This window comes from Thamnophis elegans, chromosome 2 (assembly GCF_009769535.1).
Source record: "Thamnophis elegans isolate rThaEle1 chromosome 2, rThaEle1.pri, whole genome shotgun sequence".
NCBI lineage: Eukaryota > Metazoa > Chordata > Lepidosauria > Squamata > Colubridae > Thamnophis > Thamnophis elegans.
This window is the reverse complement of record NC_045542.1, coordinates 88443091-88466728: the sequence shown is the minus strand read 5'-3', so window position 1 is coordinate 88466728 and position 23638 is coordinate 88443091. Positions and strand designations below refer to the sequence as shown.

General features: G+C 37.2%; 1 protein-coding gene across 1 annotated transcript in view; it reads left to right on the top strand.

Annotated features, from left to right (window-relative positions):
* Positions 1-474: 474 nt before the first annotated feature.
* Positions 475-23638, top strand: part of LOC116523961 (collagen alpha-1(XXIII) chain-like) — a 54180-nt gene continuing 31016 nt past the window's right edge. The window contains exons 1-7 of the mRNA XM_032239054.1: positions 475-480; positions 1819-1914; positions 6907-6933; positions 18273-18389; positions 19237-19263; positions 20690-20716; positions 23002-23046. Coding sequence (XP_032094945.1) covers positions 475-480; positions 1819-1914; positions 6907-6933; positions 18273-18389; positions 19237-19263; positions 20690-20716; positions 23002-23046 — 345 coding nt within the window. The remainder of the gene's footprint in view (positions 481-1818; positions 1915-6906; positions 6934-18272; positions 18390-19236; positions 19264-20689; positions 20717-23001; positions 23047-23638) is intronic.

Below are 23638 nucleotides of genomic sequence, written 5' to 3'. Positions count from 1 at the left end.
AGGTGCCAGCATCAGCTCAAATAACTCAAGCAGAGTCACGTTGGTTAATACATGAATGAGAAATGTCAGAGCAATAGTCTAGACTGGGAATATGGAAAAACCTAACAGGGCAAAGCAATGGCAAAGCCATGGCAAATTACTTTCATATTCTCCCCAAAAAGCCACCAGGAGTCTAGTTTGATTCAGAGGAGAAATTATCTTTACTTTTATCAGAACATGTAAACAGAGAAGGACGTACATATCATGTATTTCAAATACATTGGAACTGTAGCTAGCTCTTCCCTGGTAAGCAGCATCTTTCGCTTAAATTAAAAGGTTGTGGCTTTAGTCTGATACCCCAACACTCCCAAATCTAGTGTTTTCCCAGCTTTCTTTACTATCCATAATTATGGCCAGTTGATAAATGCCTATGGATTCATATTGTGTTCACCTTCCCTGTTTCTTGCATAAGCAGAAGGTAGCCATATAGTGAATATGAAGGTAAAGGTTCATTCTCCGAGCTTGTGGGTTGGTTTACAAGCTACCAGACTAGGTAACATCTTCAGCAGAGGTTAGAAGAGCATATAGTGAATATCCCTATCATCTAGAATGCAAAGGAAAAGAAATACCTTTATAGTTGGAAATAGATTACAGAGAGATATTTTGCAAACATTTAAGTTGTATCCCTTTGGTGTTTATACAGTACAGAATAATTATCCATTTGTACACTCTAACTACTCTTTTTTTACTTATAGATCAAAGGGTGTTTAAATTTTACAGGCATTAATAAATTAGTGGAAAAAGAGATAAATGCCTTTTTTTAAAAAACCAAGTATCATTTTCCAGTTTTTCCTTAATTACATTTTTTTTTTCACAATAAAAGGCTTGGATCTATGCCAGTGATGATGCATTAACCAACATCATCTGCTGTTTCTTCAGTCTGGATAATGTTTGGTTTTAGGGGAAATATAGCAGTGAATGATTCTTGCAGTGAATGATTCATCATTGACTTAGCGGATATAATGAGGGACAGTCTTAAATTAAATAACTTATTAAAATATTGATGGCAATTATTGCAAGACAGCGCCAACTGGTTTCCATTTGAGAAAGTATTAAAAAGGATGTGGGTTGCGGTTTGAAAACAATCAAAAAGTATTGCTCGGTAATTAAACACCTTACTAAACAAAATTCACAGAGAGTTGTCCCACATGATCATGGAATGAACATTTGTTTTTGATTTAATGAACAAAATCTGTAGTTCTTCTATTACATCTTCAGTTCTGCTGGGAGAATATCATATTTTCCCAGCCCTCAAAGGTGACTTTTAAAATTTATTTTAGGGGGGGGGGGGGCTGTATTTTGTCAGGAAGCAAATACATCAATAGTATGATCATTATGGAAAAGGTGGGTTTTGATATGTCACAGATAGTTAATTGTGACTTGATTAGTAATAAGTAACAGTCCCCCCCTTCTCCGCATACATCAGAGCAAGTAATGGGTGTATAGAAAAATATTCCCTATGGATTCTCTTAATTTTATAATTATAGGCAAGCATTCATTTTTAAAACCAATTCTGTTAGTTTGTTCAGTTTTTTAATGTCATAACTCCCTCAGCCATCTACCTTTGTTGCAGCATTAGAAAAGTTTTGTGAGGGCAAGCAGACCCACTCTAGGCTGCAACAGGATATTTCTTCCCATTGATCTTACATTATTGGCTTTAGATGGCACTTCCGGAACTATTATAAATTCCCAAAATATAGCGGGGGGACTTTAAGAGACAGAATTACATGAACAACAAATTCATATCTTTCTGTTAAAACACTTCTCTGCTTTTTTTAGGGACCTCTTGGATTGGATGGAAAGCCAGTAAGTAATGATCTAAATAATACATTTACAAGTATATACTATAGAGAGTATGGAAGATGCCCTAAAGAGGTAGGAAGGAGCTGTTGCCAAGGCAAAAGGGGCTAAATATTTTTTTTAAGTCAAGAACTACAAGATAACATTCAGAAATGCCCCAGGCAGAGACCTCCGTAATTCTCTGAACTTTAAGAAAGAGGAGGAAGTACAGCACAATTAGACTTTCAAGATTCTGTTATTCTCCCATTTACTAACTAAGATGATCCTACTGTTCCTATGGAGTTTATTACCTATATTCATCTACCTAGTAGGGCTGACAGTGCCCTCATGCTTCACATTAATTGTTTGTTGTTTCCAATTGTTTTTTCCTGTTCTAACAAATCTGACAAAGTAGCCATGTTGTAGCCTCCATCCATTCAACTTATGGTGGGACCCAAGGAATATGTCTTCCATGTCATCAGGCCTGCAATATCAGGTGCACCCATTTTCGGTGTTTTTTTATGTTGGTGAAGTTTCGTTATGGGACCCAAATGTACCTGTTATTTTTATTTTACTTATTTATTTAATATTTAGAAAAATTATATTGCCACCTATTTGCACATGGTGACTCAAGGAGGCTTACACAAAAATAAAAACATCATATATAAAAAATTAAACTAATAGAAAAAAATAATCAAATAAAAAATAAATAATAATAGTCCCCTGAACCCCTCCATCCCAAGTCTTCAGCACCTTCCTAAAGAATGTTAGAGTCGGGGCCAGTTTTATCTCTGAGGGAATGATGTTCCAGAGAGAGGGAGCCACCATGGAGAAGGCTATTCTTCTGGTCCTGCCAGGTGTATCTCCTTAGGGGATGGGACCCGCAACATTCCTTGATCCCCCACAAGTATAAATAGTATTTATACTGTTTCTGGTTCATTTGATGATGATTATGTGTGTATGGGGTTTTTTAACTTTTGTTATTTCACAAGAGTCATGAATGTGAGTTAGGTACTGGCTGATATAAAATAAAATAATACAATAATATAAAATAAAATAAAAAATATAAAATAAAATAATACAATAATATGAAATAAAATAATAAAATAATAAATAAAAATAATAAAATAAATATAAATAAAACAAAACAAATTAAAAGTGCCATAACTCAGGTATAAGTAAAAGAATAATAATGGGACGCTGCTGCCGTGTTTCAGAATAATTTCAGAAAATCATTTATTTAGTCAATAAAAGCCAAATAAATAGTTTTTACTAAGAGGCATGCTGTTCTAAAAATAGTTTGAAAACCTGGCTCTTAGTTTTCCCTTGGTTTTGAACACTCTGGATTGAACACACATGAAACTCCACTGAAGCGTAAGAACATTTGTGACTATTACAGAATTGCCATCTATACTCAAGTAGATTGAATAGAAGTGTGAAGGATAAATTGAGTGGCAAGCAGTCAACAATGGCTTTATATCAATTCCCTGACCACTTGCCAGGCAATGCAAGCAAGGGGAATCTGTTCCAGTTATTTGCTACTTGTGTAAACAGCTGTATGTTAAACTAGATGGAGTCTCTCCTGAGGCACCTGTGGTTGACTCAGCCTTCCATCCTTCTGAAGTTGGTAAAATGAGGACCCAGATTGTTAGGAGCCATATGCTGACTCTATAAACTGCTTAGAGAGGGCTATAAAGCACTGTGAAATAATATATAAGTCTAAGCGCTATTGCTAATGCTATTAATCAGATCTTCTTACCTAAGAGCCGAGGTGGCTCAGTGGTTAGGGTGCAGTACTGCAGGCCACTTCAGCTGACTGTTATCTGCAGTTCAGCGGTTCTAATCTCACCGGCTCAAGGTTGACTCAGCCTTCCATCCTTCCGAGGTGGGTGAAATGAGGACCCAGACTGTGGGGGTGATATGCTGACTCTGTAAACCGCTTAGAGAGGGCTGAAAGCCCTATGAAGCGGTATATAAGTCTAATTGCTATTGCTAACTGCTATTGCTTTTGAAAAGAAAGAGAGATGCAGTAGTGGGTTCCTACCAGTTTGGACTGGTTTGGCCGAACTGATAGTGGTTTGGCGACCTGGGTCACTGGAACCGGCAATGACCCAGGCCTGCCATGCTCCCGAACCAGTTTTCTTGTTATTTTTTGCGCAGTGCAATTTTGATTGCCCTGCGGATGCGTGTGCAGCACGTATCAAGCACACACACACATGAAGTGCCCACGAGCGAACCGGTAGTAGTGACTGCTGTAACCCGCCCCTGGAGAGATGCTAGCATAGCAAGTTAGATGAGCAAATAAAAAGCCTACAGATATATCTGGGTGAAAAAGAGAGTCAAAGAAACCAACCAATAAGACACTAAATCGATTCAGAAAGCTGGTTGATTCTAGAGATTCAAAGAATCAAAAACAGTAAGGAAGAGAGGTAAAGGAATTTCTGAATCCTAAACCTGAAAGCATTCTGGGTTGCAGGTCTCAAATCTACCTCAAGCTTATATGGCATCCCTAGGCCTCATTGTCTATGGTACCATATACACCCATGCAAAGATTTGCTATTTTAGAATTGCCTTTGTTTCCCGAGCCAGCCATAGCACCTTAGGCCAGTCCCAACTCAATCTTAATGTATAGTACCTGCTCACACGTATGTGTGAAATGGAAAACCGGAGGCTTCCTGCGTGGCTGCATATTTTTTGTTTGTTTGTTTGCAGATCATACTTGTAACGATAATTTCTCAAAAGAAACCCTTTTTACTGGGTCTGCTGTGAATTTGACACTACAGATAGTCCTCAACTTATAACTTTTAGTTTAGTTACAAGAGGAAAAAGTGACTTGTGCCCTTTTTTCACACTTACGACCATGGCAGTGGTCGTTGATCAAAATGTGGATGCTTGGCAATTGACTCACATGATCTCCTTTTGTGACCTTCTGACAAGCCAAGTCAATAGGGAAGCCAGATTCACTTAACAACTGTGTTACTAAATTAACAACTTCAGTGATTCACTTAACAACTGTGGCACGAAAGGTCATAAGATAAGGCAAAACTCACTTCATTGGTGTTTCACTTAACAACTGAAATTTTGGGTTCCATTGTGGTCATAAGTTAAGGACTAACTCTACTTTCAAAAGGCCTTTCTCCTCATGTTCATAAGAGAATCTAGTATTATTTTCCTTTTAAGTATAGTACTGATGTTGAAATTCACCCAGTGCATCCATTATTTGTCTGACAGTTGTTTATAGACTGTTTTGCATGGAATGCAGGCATTGTCTTTGACTGTAGGAAAAAAACCTCAGCTTGGACAAGAGAAAAAGGTGAACTCAGGCAGGTTTCATAAGCAGCTTTGTTTAGTTCCGGTAATCTTCAACTTACAACCACAATTGAGCCCCAAATTTCCACTGCTAAGCAAGACAGTTGTTAAATGAGTTTTATCCCTTTTTAGGACCTTTCTTGCCAGTTAAGTGAATCACTGCAGTTACTGAGTTAGTGAGACAGTTGTTAGATGAATCAGGCTTCCCCATTCATTTTGTTTATCAGAAGTGATCACATGACTCTAGGACCCTGCAGCCATCATAAATACATGTCAGTTGCCAACCACCCAAATTTTGATCAGGCGACCCTGGGGATGCTGCAACAGTTGTGTGAAAAATGCTAAATTGTAACTTACAAATGGTTGTAAGTCAAGGACTACCTGTAGTTGGAGTATGAGAACTCTGCTACTCAGAGAACAGCACCAAAGCTTGGGCACAGCAGTTCAACAGGCGACTAGAAAAATTAATCTTTGCCTTCAGTGAAGCATCTTTCTATCACTCTCTGCTCACTGATCCTCCAAATTGACTCACAGATCGAGTATTTAATTGATACAAGTAGCCCTTATGCGCAGTCACTGTTACAACCATTTGCACTCGTAACTGTACTGAAAAAGTAACTTTGCAACCAATCCTTGCATTTACAACTTTCGCAGGTCAAGAAAAACTGAAGTAAGATCGTAAACAGTCAAGGTTTCAATTAGCAACTGCTTTGCTTAACAACTGAGTTGCAATTTCCAGTTGTAGTCACTAAACAAGGTCTACCTGCAACAAAAGTAGAAATGTAAACATTTGGATATTTTGAAGCAATAAGGAAAACATGTCCCTGGAGTCGTTTTTAGCAGTTAAAAATTGGGGTAGGAGGAGTGAAAATGTTAGTTTTCAACATCCTTTACAGATATGTTTTGCTAAGTTTATCTTGGCTCACTCAAGTGTGCTTAGTGCATACAATTGTTTTGTGTATTTAAACCATAATTAAACATTTTTGATTGATTTCAACATGTTTTTAATTTTTGATACACATGGAGTTGCAGGCTGCTCAACTCCTAAAAATATCATCTTTTAATTCTTGCCTGTTTATGAGAAACAGGCAGGCAAAATGTTTATATTAAAAACAGAAGAAACTGTCAAGATTGTTGCAAAAGAAAGGAAGTTACATATTGATTTTAGCTTCCCTCTAATGAACAGATACGGAAACAACTGATTGTGAGAAAAAAGCTTCAATGTTAAATATTTTGTTGAACTGCCTCATTTTCTGAAGCAAGCTATCTCTAACAGACGTTTTTAATTCTTCTAATTCTTTTTTTTTTAGTTTTGAGTGATTTCTAAAACTTAGATTTGCCTCTAGCATTTCACACTAGTGTATTTTGCAATTTAATGGATACCCAAATGCAGAACAAATTATTTCACATGTTAATCATTTAATATTTATTCTAGTTCCCCTCATTGATTCTTTTTCAAAAATAAACAACAAAACAAATGGACCTTGGGGACAAAATAGAAAAAAATAGCTTTCATCGTGATTTTCTAATTCCATCACCCTTACTCCAACACTTCCCCTACATAACTGGTTGTCTCTTAATACAGCAAAAATATCTAGTTTAGACTCTCCTTTGGGGATCAACTTATCAGCCACTTTTCACTCTATGGTGCTAGCTGTCACATGTTGAAATACTTGCATAGGAGAATAACTATTTTTATGGTAGTTTACATACCAAGAAGGGTTCCAAATGAAAATAGTGCTTCTCTATGCTAATTGTTCTCTTTTTTAATTTCTCCAGGGACCTCCAGGAGCAAAAGGAGATAAGGTGAGTCAGTTGAAAAGTGCCTTGACTTTATTAGGAGAGGTGCTAATTAGGCCAGTAAGCATAGTCTTATTCTTGTGGCCTTTGTTCTATAATGACCTCATTGAGCTGACCCAGCAAGGCAGAATTATCAATGAATATGTTGGTGCGTATTGCTCTGATGTCCTCACAGGCTCTTCATGAGCAGATTAAGGTAGCACACCATGCATATCCAAGAGAACAAACTGAGAAAGAAGTCAAGAACAAAGAGAATCATCTTTGAATTGTTAAGTGTACTCACTGGCAAGAACAATTGGAATAGCATGTTTTTATAACCTCCTTTTTAATGCTAAGGGAAGAAATCTGGTGAACTATAAACTGATGTTGTATCTTGCATGAATTTGGTGTTTTGACTTCTGCAGCAAAGTTGGAGTCCTGAAGCAGGATTGCAATTGGCTAGTTTCTAAACCACAAAGATATACTCCTTTTTCTTTCCATTGGAAAATGTTCATTTAAGAATTGTTTAAATACTTTGTCCATACCTGTCCTGATAATACATTCAACAGGTCCTTCCATTCTACCCATACACTGTTTTTACTTGCTGTGTGTGAGTCCTAAATAATTCACTAAATCTAAGTATACAATGTGAAGGACTTCTAGGAATGAAATAATGTTGGCTTAGGTCAACATTAGTTTTTGAAACTTCTAATTTCCTATATTTGGCCACTAGTCCTATTTATAAGGAAGAAGTATTTTGGCCAAAAGCAACACTGAGCAGCCAGTGATAGGAACTTTTCTGTTTTGTAGGGTGAACAAGGAGACGTTGGCCCAAGGGTAAGTATCACTAGTAATTATGAACATATTTACCTGTACATGAGAGTTTGGCTGAAATAAGCATAGAAAGATCAAAATATCTTAATATAAACATAAAGATGAAAATATGTAAAAAACAGAGCTGTATAACTTATCCTTATCTTTCTTTCTCTCAAAGCTTGAGTTTTAAGGAAACTTTTCAAAAGAAAACAAGTTTTATTCCAGGCTGCATTTTTACATATATTTACTTGCGAGTAAATCCTTTTGATGTCATCTTCTACATAAACATCAGCTATTAATTTTTTAATTCCCTTTCCTAGTAGAAAGCAATATTTAACTTTAATTCAATTTAATTGCATACAATCATATTTTTTCCAGATTTATATGGGTACCTTCTCTCTTCTTGCACTCATGATCATTTCACAGCACCAGACTGTACGTTTCTTTTCATGGCTCTCTGTTGATGTACCTTGCAGTTTGTGTAATAATAACTCAGATAGAAGATTGGACTTTAAACAAAAGCCCCATCAAAGCCAATAGAAAGAGCAGTCCTAATTATTTTTTCAAATATGTAAGCTTTGTAGTTCAGTAATACAATTTCATAACAGTAATGTTATATATAATTTATTAAATTAACATCCCATTGGTAAAAGCAAGGTATTGTCTAGATAAAGGAAAGTTATAATAGGACAGCAACATGGTCTAAGGACAGTGATAGAGTCCAGGTTGAAGTGGAAACCTATAAAAGGAGCTAAGAAGGTATACAGGTGGTATTCCGATGGTGGTATACAGATAAGACGCATAAGAAACAATAAACAATATCAATATACAATATACAATAACAAAAAGGTTACTGATGCTAATGAAAAACAGAATACTATTAAAGTAAACCAAACTATCATTAAACAACGATTGGGTGAAGCTTCAAAGGCTCTCCAGAAGTGCTCTGTTTAGAAGGCAAATCTGGACCAAACAGATGTCCAGGTGAAGGCTGTTTCAAAGAATCAGAAAAAAAAATCATCTACAACATATAGTGTAAGGATTTGAACAACTGTTGTGTAGGACAGACACACAAAAGACTGGCAGAGCATATCCATGAACACCAACTAGTGGTCAGAAAACACAATAAAACCTCATTAATCTTACAACACTTAGACAGATTTCAAATGTAAAACTGTGAGCATCCCAGACCAAGCTAAATCCAAAAACAGAGTATTTCTGTAAGTTTAGTACTCACACAAGTCAGCTATCAATTGGTACATGGAGATAAACAAGATTTACACACCATTCAAAAGAGACAATAAAAAAGCTAAAAAGGAAATTTAAAAAACCCAGAACATATTCTCTCCAGAATCCTACATCCAGATAAGCAGTGATTAACATCAAACAAACAAGCAAAAAAACAAAACAAAACAAGGAACTATCAAGGAGAAAATCATGCTCCCTCCAAAATTGGCATTGCAAGCTATTGTATATAAACAAGGAGCAAACCCCACACTCATGAACACTGATGATGTCACTTAGTCAGGTAATGAAATGTTTGCAAGCAAACATCCAAGCTCAAAAAACACCAAAGGACTCCACAGTTCAACTATGAGCTACCTATATTTTAACAAATGAAGGCAAATATACATGTCCCAGGATATCCAATCTGGGTCAGTTAACGGGAAGCTGAAGATCGGCTCCAGCATGAGTCGGAAAGCTTGGGTGACAAAACCTCTGGTCCCGGTAACCAATCCAAATTGGATTCTACATATATTCTCTTTTGATCTAACTGAACTCTGTTTAATAATTAACTAATTGGATTCAACAGTTTTCTCTTTTGTAATGCAAAATGTTACTACATGAAAACAGTGTGAGCTTTCCAAGAACTGTGTAACAAAATGTTAAGCCAAACAGGAAATTAATTTCTCTAATTATTCAATCCTCTTGATTTAGTTGAAGCTAGAATATATTACTTCAGTTTTATCAGAAGAGGACAGCTTGCTTTAGATAATGCCTTGATTCCATTGCATTGCTACATTGTAATGGGAAAAACCTTATTTTTATTTTTAAAGAATTTAATAATTTTAAACATAATACACAAACACTTAGGAAATCTTCTGTTAGTATTATTCATAGAACAGGAAGCAATGCATATTTAGCAATTGAGTGACTTAAAAAAAGATATTTAGCAATGGTGTTTAATCTCTTTTTCAAAGAAGGATTGTTGTCACTGAATTTAACATAAACCATAAAATGGAAATGATTCAGAAGGGGTCTTTACATTTTAAAGGAAGGAAAGAAAACATTGCAAGCCATTCCCAGATGTTATCAATTATGCATAAAAGAGGTCTGCATTTAGCAATCTTCGTGTTACGAAATGTATGTATGCCCCGTTTTCTCAAATGTGTTGCGTCTTTTGGGAAAATTGAGACCTCTCAGCAGGACAGACCAGTAATCAGATTGTAGTTCCAACAGTATGTAATCATCCATTTTCTTTCACAAATGCAAAACACCAATCAGATTCTTTTGAAATTTTAGGACATTTCTTTACTTCTTTGGCCCCTAAGTCCTCTTGTTCTCTTTTCCATTCCCAGAGACATTTTTCTGTGACAGCATCTGGCCTAAATTATTTTTATTTCTTTAAATTGGACAGGTTTATTTTGCTTTGGACTCAGCAGCAAATTTTATTTCCTGGCTTAAAGGGAGGGTGCATTATTACATACTACATGCTTCACAGTACATAGTACATACATTTATAACTGTAAATACCTCACATTTTCAGATAAAGCATCATTTACTTAATATTTGAAAGTCTTAATTTTCTATGAGTGCATCATGATCAAAGCCTACATTAATTGGCCAGACATTTGGTACCCAATTGGACCCATTGTTGTGTTTGACGAGACAATTGTTATGGAATATATTTCCAGCATTTTAGTTCCCTGTTTTCCCAATCCTATCTATCTAGGCCTTTCCCTTTTTTAATTTACACCTGAAAGAATTTTTGTTAATAAGTTCATTATAGAAATATCTGTGCTGCGTATGTAAATTATTAGCAGGAGACTAGTGTTATAGTTAACCAAAAATGAAGCACAAAATAAAAACGATTACATCAGTCTTTTCGTCCATCTAATTGATCTTCACCAAACAGATTTTTCTGAAGATGCACATAATCCCATGTTTCTCTCTTAGTAAATAGGCATTGAGAGGAATCTTGCCTTGAATGGTATTGATTAGAGTCTTTTGTGAAAATTGGAGATATAATGTTATGAAACAGAATTCTTAGTGAAAAATTTAGAATTCCAAGAAAAAAAGTTTTACTTCATGGAATTTTGTGAATTTTGTCTCCCAAGCCTGGAATGCTGTCAAGATTATGGAATTGAAGTCAAACACATGTGCAAAGCACTAAATTCAGAATTCATTCTCCGTACTAAAGTATATGTTGTCCCACTGACTTAATATTGCTCAAAAAAGAATAAAATCAAATGGAATATGATATTTTACAGCTAGCTGACTATATTAGTTCTCTCTTTTGTTATAATGGCTGAAATAGAATGTGATAAGATCCTCTATATATTAAATTAATCAACTACAACAGTAGAGATTGTTATTATTTGTTTTCCAACTGAATTGCTGATTGTGCCCTGAAGAGAGAAACAGTAAGGGCAAATAAATATTATAAAAAGGTAAAGGTTCTCCTCGCACATATGTGCTAGTTGCTCCCGACTCTAGGGGGCAATGCTTATCTCCATTTCAAAGCTGAAGCGCCAGCGCTGTCTGAAGATGTCTTCGTGGTCATGTGGCCAGCATGACTAAAATGCCGAAGGCGCACAGAACGCTGTTATCTTCCCACCAAAACTGGTTCCTATTTTTCTTCTTGCATTTTTACATGCTAAGTTGGCAGAAGCTGGAAAAAGTAGTGGGAGCTCACTCCATTACACGGCACTAGGGATTCAAACCTCTGAACTGCTGATCTTTCTGATCGACAAGCTCAGCATCTTAGCCACTGAGCCACCACATCCCTATATCTACACATCCCTTTATCTCTATACATCAATATAAATAAAATATGGCTTTGGTTGCTTGATTTTGCTACTCCTGTGGCCCAAAATAACAGAAAACTGGAATATTTACTTCCGCTTCAACTAAGGTTTGAATCATATCTACAGTACATTCAGTCCAAGACATCTAACTCGAAACAGCATTTTGATAATGATAATGATCATCTAAACAGTATGATGTGTAATTTATAGCACGTGTTTTCAGCCAAAGTCCATGGAAGTAATTGGCAGGAAAAAACAATATCCCATCTCTATATCAAAACAGCATAGCAGTGCTTTTAATCAGATTCTTTGCTTCCAATCAACATTCTTCATTCAAATTGTGTTAAGATGTTACATTATTTAAATATGTTGCTATATCATATGGGATTAAGTGAAATTTATTTCCAGATAGGTATATACAAGATGATTAGGTATTTTTTCCACCCCTTTCATTTTATATAAGAATTTTCCTGAAATGCTTATACAGAAATCAGTTCATATACAAATAAATATACATAAATTATTTCCTTTCCAAAGTGTTAAATATGGCATAGGTTCACCTGACAATTAGATCTATCCTTATCTAATAGGACTGACTGGCAAATCAACCTTGCTCATGCATTTCTATATTAAAATCATTTGTAAGTGCTGTAGTGGCTAAGGCACTTCGTGAAACTGATAGACCACAAGTTCCAGTTGCACCTTGGGAATGAAACCAGGTGGGTTACTTTGGGATGGTCACACTCTCTCAACCTTACCAAGCAGGTAGTGACAAACCACTTCCATAGATTTTGTCCCAGAAAAGTACAGGGACTAGGTCAAAAAGTCATTAGAAGTCAATATTGAGTCAATACTGATTTTAAAAAAGAGGAGGGCTCATCTAAATATGATTTTCTTTTAGTTTTAGATTCTCTCTCTCTCTCTCTCTCTCTCTCTCTCTCTCTCTCTCTCTCTCTCTCTCTCTCTCTGTGTGTGTGTGGGGGGGGTGTGTACACATACTATACCTACACACATAAACACATATATAGATATTGAAAGTATGTTTTCCTCTGGCATATACTTAAAACACCCATCCAAACCTAGAAAGTTAACATTGTCTAAGATACCATAGTGACTTGATAACAAAAGCTTGATGCCAGATTATATATATATGGCGACTCCTCGGGGGAGGGCCTTCTCTGTGGCTGCTCCGGCCCTCTGGAACGATCTCCCCGTGGAGATCCGGACCCTTACTACCCTTCCGGCCTTCCGCAAAGCGGTTAAGACCTGGCTCTTCCGGCAGGCCTGGGGCTGTTGAACTATCCAGCCCCATCCAAGGTTATGGCTGTTGTAGAATTTTAAATTGTTGTTTTTATTTTATTTTTTGTATCCCCTCCCTTTTTTATTGTGAGCCGCCCTGAGTCTCTCGGGAATAGGGCGGCATACAAACTCAATAAATTGAATTAAAATTGAATATCCCCAGCTTTAAACTACTCTAACAGTTTGGCTAGTTTGTCAATGAAGCTACTTCAGTTCCTTAGGAACAAGTGTTATCAGAGTATGAGTGCTCTAAAACAATGTACGTTATCCCTTTAAAATTCCTGTAAAACATCTTACATTTTGATCTACGGAGACAAGAGTTAAGTATACTTCCTTTGTTTTGTTTTTGTTAGTCAAAGTTTTAGCTTTGTGGAACAAGTACATCATCTGTATGCAAACCTATGTAAACAAACCCATATCTCAGGAGACTGTAGGTGGTCGGGGGGGGGGCGGGGGGAGCGGTGTCACAAATTGTTTCATGTGACCTACTGTAATAGAGTAGTTTATTCTGCTGTCACCCATTAACGGCTTGGTTTTGAATCAATTAATGCTGTTTCTGATTATTTCAATTGTTTGCTTCCTATTGGAGTTCTTGTATAAAATGCCTTTACCATTTTCTCTATCTTCTTTGTCTTGATTCTTTTTCTTTGCTGACATACATTGACTAGATGGCTTTTCCTCGCCTCAGTCATGGATTTCTCTCTGACCAGCATATTTTTAGCCGACGTATCCTTAAGGTAGAATCACTTTTAATCTTCTGGCTTGCTGTGTTTTCTTGAGAGGTTGTTGGCTTTTCTTAATTTAAGCTCTTCTGTTCTACTGTATTATTCTTCTGTTTTTCACGCACTGACACGATATCTTACTGTTTTGTGTCATAAACTAAATTGAATATACTTGAGTGTTGTGGCAATTAGAATCAGAATTGTATTTCACTGTTGTAGTTCAGTCGCGTCCAATTCTTTCTTACCCCCATGGACCACAGCATGCTAGGCCCCTATGTCTGTCTCCCTGTGTTTCACTGTAAAAGCATCAAAATAATATTTTAAAAAATTACTTACTTTTTAATCATAATAAACATTTCAATTATCATTCCGTTACTTTACCATTTGACAGAATACAGGGGTTGCCTTCATGAAAACAGATTTAATTCTTCCTCTCCCCCACTAAGGGAAAGTCATGGTGAATATATGTCATGACTACTCAGATTTTCCATAGATTAAAACGTGAAATCTACTGTGGCTTTACAAGAATTGCAAATGTCAGCAAGAAAGTAAGCAAACTGCCAAGCATCTTATACAAAGAATATGTTGTATGCATGGAAATTATCTCCGCTCATATGAATTTCATATTTAAAGACCATAGAACTAATTTTCAGAAACAGCAGATAAATTAATACACTGTACTGCTTGCAGTTTGCAACAGTGGTGGGTTCCTACTGGTTTGGACCGGTTCTCCCGAAGCAGTTGTGCTGCCTTCAAACAAAGAGAGAACCAGTTCTCTGTTTTTTTAAAAAGGTGGGTCCGCCCAACCGCCCCTGTTTTATACTTACCTTTATTCCAGCTTCTGAAGCCCAGTTGATCTGCGGCGACAGATTGAAATGGGGCTCCTCAGCTGTTTTCCTTTTTTTCTGAGTAATTTTCATTCAATTGCGCACACACATGTAGCAAACTGGTAGTAAACCAGTTAGGAACCCACCACTGGTTTGCAGTGTTACATCCTAATACAGGATTCATTTCTACTCCATCCTGTGAGCATTAGGCCACAATGTTCATTCTTAAGTGTCCATATATCCAGTCTACAAGAACTGCTACTATCAACAACTCATAAATTTAAGCAATCGTAAGATTTTTTGCAATCCATCCTCCTGCTTGTTACATAAATCAAATATGTTTACCTTTCTTGTGTTTTTCATTTTATTCGTGATCTGTGATGTTAGCATCACTTGCGCTTCATCAGCTATTCATACAAAGCTAAGAAAAACATTACAATAATATGCTCCAATCCCCAAGATCTGTCTAGGTTCATTACTGTGTTTTTGCATGCACTGCATGCCATGTACAGTGAGAATAGTATATGTACAATAGTACATAGTACATGTCAATCAAGGGTGGGTTTCTTGCCCCGTTCCAACCGGTTCGGTTGGAACGGGGCCGGCGGCGTCCTCGTGCACACACGCAACGTGCGCATGCTTGCACACAGAGCACACATGCGTACTAGCATCTGTGCGATGCTCCAGCTGCTCCTGGAGGATCGCGCAGGTGCTGTATGCGTCCTGCGCATGTGTGGAAGCGCAGAACTCTTCAAAACCGGGTAAGGAGCGCGGGCGGGCGGGTGCGCCCTTCGCCATTCCCGGAAGTTACTTACTTCCGGGTTCGCCGACCAACCGGTTCGCAGGGACTGCCGCGAACCGATTGAAACCCACCCCTGATGTCAATATCAAAACAGATAAGCCAATAATATGTCCCCACTTTTTTAAGGCTGTCTTTATCCAAGAATTGAAAGCTTGGCAAATCTTGTCAAGAAGCTGTTCTTGACTTTGATGATATGTCCTGTTTCCAGAATTATGGCCTTAGTACAACTGTCAATTTTAATGAATAGTAAGAATGATATATATATGAAATAATAATTTTAAATTTAAAAATTAAATGATTGAGATGGATCTATTTAGTTTGGTTTTATGGTATTACTCAGTGGTGAATCATTCAAAATTGAAAAGACCTTAAATGTCTTTTATCATTAAATTTCTGAGTTACAGTAGGTTGGCATTAAATTAACTCTGACACTAGGACAACCTGCTTAGATATAAATTTTCTTAAGGATTCAGTGATTGCTCCATATGTTCTGGCAGGATTATTTGTTATTTTCCAAAATAGATCATAATCCAGGTTATAACAATGATAGCTGCCACTCTTGTTCATTCAAATAATAAATCTTGTGGGACCTGGTTTTAATTATCTACTTAGACCAGAATGTACTGGAAAAGCTATTTGTCAGTTTCCTAATTTGTGAAATAAAAAATAATAATATTCTGCATGAGTGCGATTACAATACTTTTGTAATATGATTTAAATATAGACATTTTCAAAGATGAAGTGATTTCTTTCTGCTTTGCTGAAAACCAATTATGAAACGATCTTAAAATGCAAAAGTAATTTGCTGTTTAAGAAGCATCATCTTATATTTGAAGAAAGTTTTTAAAAATTGGTAAACCCTATGCCCAGGATGGTGAACCTATGGCACGCGTGCCACATATGGCATGTGGAGCCATTTGTCAGGGCACGTGAGGTGTTGCCCTGTCAGCTGGCCAGTGCGCATGTGCGAGCTGGCAAGCTGAGTTCAGTCTTTTTTAAAACTATTTTTTGCCCTCCCCAGACTCCAGAGGCTTTATAGGAGCCTGGGGAGGGCGAAAACAGCCTCCCCCACCCACCGGAGGCCCTTTGGAGGCTTCAGGAGCTTCCCTGAAGCCTCCGGGGTGCAAAAAAACGGCCCTATGAGCAAACCAGAAGTTATGAAATTGACTTCTGGTTTGCTCATATGGCCGGTTTAAGCCCTCCGGAGACTTCAGCGGCTTCCGGAGACTTCCCTGAAGGCTCCAGAGGATGAAAAAAGCCCCTATGAACAAACTGGAAGTGACTTCCAGTTTGCGCATAGGGTTGTTTTTTGTCCTCCGGAGTACTATATACCGATAGTTTAATTTTGGGTGTATTCTTGCTTTGTGGTCTCCAATTTAAAGGTAATGTTTTATGTCAGTAATGGCTAACCTTTTTGTTGTTGGGTGCCAAAAATGCTAGCGCGCATGTGTGATATTGTGTGTGCATGTTGGCACCCATAATGCAAAGCGCACCCTCACATGTGCATGTGTGCACAATTCCCCCACACACTCCCCCCATGTGCGCCGCGCTGCTGGTGCACTACTCGTTCCCAAACTGAGCTTGGTATTTCCTCCAGGGGAGGCCGTTTTCATCCTCCCCAGGCTCCAGGAAAGCGTTCAGAGCCTGGGGAGGGCGAAAAATGGGCCTACGGGCTTACCAGAAGTTCAGAAACGGATTGTTTCTGGCTTCCGGAGGGCCTCCCCTGGCCCTCCAGAGAGGCAGAAAACCAGCTGGCCGGTGCGCACTTGGGTGCTACAGCTGACATAGGGCAATGGCTCATGTGTCTGAAGAGAGAGTGCCGTGTGCCACTTGTGGCATGCATACCATAGGTTCGCCATCATGGTTTTATGTCTTCTACAAATACTGCATTTTTGTAAATATTTCAGTGAATCACTAGATATTTTCTCCAAGAAAAAGCACCACAGTATGGGTTGTTTAAAAGTATATGATACATCAGTTGAAGATAAGCAATCCCACATTGGTTGGCCACGTCAATGTCTTAAGAGAGGAGTCTGCCTGGGTAACCTTTATGTGTAATATGAAGATCTGGGGTGGGCAGTCAGGAAATGAATATATTAATATAATATACATCTAGATTTTCCATTGTAACTTTACATGTTCAAATGAGCTAAAAATGAGATTTTTGACATTTGCTCCATGATAAAATAAGATAAATAAGATTGGAAACACTGGAAAAATATGCTGCCCAATGTGCTCTGCACAGGACCTAATGATGATGTTAAAAATAAGAGATAAGCATAACTGTTTGCCTTAAAACCATAACTGAGCTCCATAGCTTTGCTTATGAAAACGCAGCATTTGAAGACAGACAGAAGATATACCCATCATTGCATAGCATCCATACATATAAATTTGACATTGGTGAATAAAACATTATAGCCACCAATATTTGTTATCAAATACACCCAAAAGAAGTCTTTAAAATTTATACGCCATAAAGTTTGATTAACTTGCAGTCTAAAGGTTCACTGCAGGACTTTAAAACATAACAAAGACCCATATATAGTCTCCTGGTGCTTTCCATCTTTCTACACAGTATTTTTTTTTACTCATGTCAGAGAACCAACATCCTTCTGGGTTGAAAGGATTAGCTTGTGACATCACCATTATTCAGGGGAATAATTGGGAATACCTTTCATGTCCATGGTAGGAGTTGGCGCAAAGGACGGAAGCTCATCCCTCCTCACAGCGGCACTTGGGTCTCAAACGCGAGCTTGCTACTTGTCAAGCCAGCAACCACTATGCTCCTAGTATTTGATAATACAATCCATTTATTAGGAAGGCGCTCTGCCCCCTCCATGTTATAATGCTTTGTCTAAACTTCTTATAGGGAGACCAAGGTAAAGATGGTGCTGCTGGCCCACCTGGGCCTCCTGGACAGCCAGGTTCAAGAGGGCCCCCTGGAGACACAGGAAAAGATGGCCCAAAGGGACCACAAGGTCTTCCTGTAAGATATAAATAATAACAAAGCTAACTAACATGCATGGTTTGAGGGAGATTCTCCTCGTGATGCATGTAAGCTAAGAGATCTTTAAGTCATATACCCAGCTTGATCATAAATGTCTGAAGAGCTTAGTGGAAGGAAAAGGATAGTATTGTTATAATAGAGAATAAGTGAAAGAGGCAATATCTTGACTGAACTTTGCCATCAAGTTTTATTTTATTTAGAGTCAATGGGGTTTTTTATATGTATATTAGCTTGTCCAATATAATTTTGCAATAAAATACATTGGATAACCTTATCAGGATTTATTATTTGTAAATAGTAATTATGTACTAAGCTTCAGGGTTTGACAACATTTTATTTTCTTTGCTAGAACAGCAATTATCTGAATAATGTGAAGTAATTCGGTGTGATTATTCCATTGAGCAATGGCAGATCTATTAGAAAAATCTATTCTCAGGATAGGTTTTTTTTTATGCATTAGCCATTCTTAATCTTTTCTTTAATAACTAATTGTTAGCATCCTATCCTTGAATCTGAGGAATGGTAGAGTTTTATTTACCAAAAACTATTAAATGAGATGGAATCTATTGTGCTCATTATTAAGTCTGATTATTGATCGTGTGGTGTTATCTGCATGTCGCTTGAGTGACCTGGTAAAACGGTGATTTCTAAGTCAATGGAATACCTGAAGAATTTTTTTTCTCAAAACAAAATGCAATGTGATATTTGCATCTCCACGTTTCTCTCCCTCACTGTTGTGCTGGTAGAAAGGATTTTAGAAAACAGATTTTGAAGTGAAATATATTGTTGGTCTAATTTGAAAAATGTACATTTATGTCTTTTTTAGGGTGAGAAAGGAGAAGCTGGTGTCACGGTTAGTATGCAATATATATATATTAAAGCCATATATAATGAATTGTTCCCATATTAAATATGCGATAGGTAAGTATAACTCAAGGTTTTTGCCTGTTCTCTTAGTCTCTGTGTCCTGTGTCTAATAACTTTAATGGTTGACTTCCTTTCATCGACAGTAATCACTATTGTTTACTTCCATCCACTTTTGGGGTTCCTAATCTAATCGTTTCTCCATCTCTCCTGACCTAACAGAAAATAACAGTAGCTAGATTTAAAGTAGTATACAGGAAGGAAACAAACAGTCTGCATTGATGAGTAACTTTCCGAACTAAACTGTGTGCCATCATGAGCCTCCTTTTTAAGTAGTTCTGTGTCACTTCACACATTTTATTATCTTTTAATAAAGATAATATTTTTATCTTTTATTTCTTTAGAATAATATTTCTTTTAAGTGGTATTTTCATTGGCTGAAATTCCAGATCCCAGAACAAGAATATTGAAAGCTCACCAACTTAATATCACCACTGCTATCTGCTAATGTTTTATATTTTAGGGGGGAAATGGCTACAGTCTTGTAGAAGTATACGCTGTATTTTCTTCCACACTTTTTATATGACTTTATTGTTCCAGTGCAGCTTGTTGTATTAGTGTGTTATTGTAAAAGGTCATAACTATTAAAAATGTTTTCAGTTTAGTTGTAGAATATCAAACAAATCTAAGAGGTCGAGCTAAAAGAGAATAAATGAGATAAGCACCATAAAATATAGTTTCCCACACAGTTGTCTTTTAAAAACAGCTTGTAACAATCTAATTCTGAGTATGCAAATAGTCAGAAACATCCAATTACTTCTATCTCCAATCAGTGTATCAGTTAATTAGATTCATGCCTTTTTCTCTTTGCATGAAGTAGTGAAGAAAGAGGTTGGTGAGGAAAAAATGCTTGTCCTAAAGTTCTGAGGGCAAATGTCTGAGGACCCATGCACATGTCAGGAAGGGAAATGGAACTCCCATTTACCTTTCTGGTGATCTTCCTTTTGAGTAGCATGAAGGTACAAATCAGGAACATCCCCATGTTTACATTTTGACTCCTTAATTTTAACATTGAAGTAATGAAAAGTAAACTTTTCATGAAGCCTCCCAGTCAATTAAAAGGGGCATTTCTGCAGTCTAAAGTTACTTCTTACTTATCATGGAATTTAAACATAAACCTTTTGAAATAAGTGCTTGAAATCTGTTATCCATAAAATGCAATAACCCCAGGTTATTTAAGAGAAATTGCATCAGTTGTTGGTGAAAGAATTGAATTTTACTGGAAAAGATAGTTTTAAGATCAATTTGAACTAGTATTTTCATTTTTATTAGTTTTATTTTCTCATGCCTGTTTATTTAATTATTATTATTATTTGCATCTGTCATCTAAAATTATTTATTTATTTATTTTGAAGGGTGAACCTGGTATTCCAGGAACAAAGGTAAGTTATTGCGGTTTCTCCTTTTTCTCCAAAACTACCTGCATTTAGATACCATGTAACTAATTGTGAAAACAAGCCCTAAGATTTGGTAGGGTGTGATGGCCATCAGAGTAGCAAACGCTGGAGAGATGTGGAGCCAGGAATTTTGACATTTCATCTATTTACATCTCCAATAGTTCCTATCCTCCAAAGCTGGTACCTCAACACTAATGCTTGCTTGACACTTGACTAAGGCCATCCCAGTGTGTCATAGGCAATGCTCCTGAAAATGGTTCCTCACCAAATGAGCAGATACAGAAGCAACCAGCTTAAACCTGTTTCTCTTTTGGATATGTGTGTTTATGCAATACACATTGAACCAGCTCTATGTATAGAACTGAACATGTAGCAAATAGATGCCAGGAACAGCAATGAAAGAGCAGCTGTATGTTATTGAATAAAAGATAAGCATTTTTATTATGAGTATTATTATGAGTTGTATTACTGGAGGGTAAAAGTTATATGCTTGCTTGCTTGCTTGCTTGCTTGCTTGCTTGCTTGCTTGCTTGCTTGCTTGCTTGCTTGCTTGCTTGCTTGCTTGCTTGCTTGCTTGCTTGCTTGCTTCCTTCCTTCCTTCCTTCCTTCCTTCCTTCCTTCCTTCCTTCCTTCCTTCCTTCCTTCTTTCTTTCTTTCTTTACCCTGCCTTTATTATTTTTACAAATAATTCAAGGCAGTGAAGATATACAACACACCTTTCTCCTATTTTTCCACAACCTCCACCTTTTGAGGTTGGTTGGGTTGAGAGAGGGTGACTGACCCAAGATTACTCATCCAGATTCCATGGATAGGGCAGGACTAAGACAGAACTCACAGTCTCCCACTTTCTAGCTTGGTGCCTTAACCATTAATGTTGTGTGTCACCAAGCAATGAGCAGAACTAAAAGAGGATGGGGCTATCCACTCCCTTATTCCCTCTTTCTTCCCTGTCTTTCTCTCATCAACCTCTTCCCCATGTATAGGAGACTGGGACAGATTGTTCTTGTTACAGATGTTAAGCAATTACTTGCTGAGATTCTTTGAAATGAAGTCAAGGGTCACATTTTAAAAAAAGAAAATAAATTGATGAATGTAAAATAAATGAAAGAGTTATAAGCCTGCACTTTCTGAGTTGGCCTTAATCCCTCTGACTCATTGGCAGTTTTGGAAATGGATTGGATTGGATTCCCACACTAGTTGTCTTAAATTCAGAGAAGAGTGGGGAGTCAGCAAAATGACTTCAGAAGTTTGAAAACAAGATATTTGTTCAAGGTCCTTGGTGGTCTTTGAGCTTGATTATTTTCTTGCGGACATTTCATTACCCAAACTAGGTAACATCATTCAGTGCTAGGTAACATCATCAGTCCTAGCACTGATGATGTTACCTAGCTTGGATAATGAAACATCTGCAAGAAAACCAAGCTCAGAGACCACCAAGGACCCCTCGTTTCAACCCTGAGCTACAAATATTCTCCTTTATTAGATATCTGTTCATCTAATAAAGGAGATGAACCATTGTAAAATGTATTCTCTGTTGTTTTCAATGTCATAATGGCTGTTGGTCAAACCTAATAAAGTGTAAATTAAAAGAAAAAGTAGAAGTACTTACACTGTGATTTGTACAATGATACAATTTTATACTCTGGCTTCTATCCTTGCAAATTTTAGCTTGTATTCTTTTTTTAAAAAAATGATTTTTGAATGCTTAATATTTTTTCATCATTCATTAAAGTAGGTGCTTTTTAATTTTACAAATTTCTTTTATGGTGATTTTTATTTGTCAAGAATGAGTTGGTTTTAATACAGTCCTTATAGGCTTACATTAGTGGCTTAAGCCCGAAACCACACATTATAATCACACATTTATAGAAAGCAAAAATGGTCAATTTGGTAGAAATAATACCAGTGATATTTGAATCCTGCAGTGTGAAACAGATGGATCACATGAATTTCGAGAATCAGTTTATATGCCAAATCCCAAGCTTAATTATACCATACTAAAATGTTCTGCCCATGTAAAATATAGAGATGATTGATGCATAGCAATCAGAACTACAATAAGATATGGCTACTAGATTTTATAACTATATTTAAGGATTAAAATTCAGTGGATTCCAACGGTGAGGTTTCTAATATAAATGCAAACAACCTTTTAAAAAGATATTTATTCTCATTTTTAAATTAAATACAGTTAGTAATTATTTTGTGATACTGGCAAATATAACACACATCTACATTTCAATCTCACCTATACATATTCTATTTATCAGGGTGATACTGGGACTTCAGGAGAACCAGGAGTTCAAGGACCAAAGGTAAATCTCATTTCTACATCTCACTCTTTCTGGCTGCGTATAAGCTTGAGCATAGAACTATGCTTTTAAACAGTTGTCACCAAATGGTGATCCACAAGACAATGTTGGTGGTCAGCAGAAAAATTATTTGCATTTTTTATATTGCATTAAATCAGGGGTTCTCAAACTACGGCCCATGGGCCAGATATTTGCTATGAACATCTGTGTTGCTGCAGAGAATCTCTCCCTTCGGGGTCTTCTTGTGCGGGTTGGAGGGGAAGAGATATTCTGACTTGGAGTCTGCTTCAACCTTCTGGTGTGGGGCTTTGGGCGAAGACTGGAGGGAAGTGCTGCTAGTGGCAAAGAGCCGGAGGCCTTGTTTTAGTGGGACTGCATCAGGGCCTGGGTTAGGGTTAGGGTTAGAGTGAGGCCAGGAGTGACTGGGAGAGGAGGGTTGAGTAGAGGCTGGCGATGTGCCCCTTGACATGAGTCACAATTGGCCATGCCCATCCAGTCACATGGCCACCTAGCCACACCTACCCAGCTGGTCATTAGGCATATTAGTGATCAGCGGGATTTAAAATTATGAATTAGTGGTCCCTGAGGTCCGAAA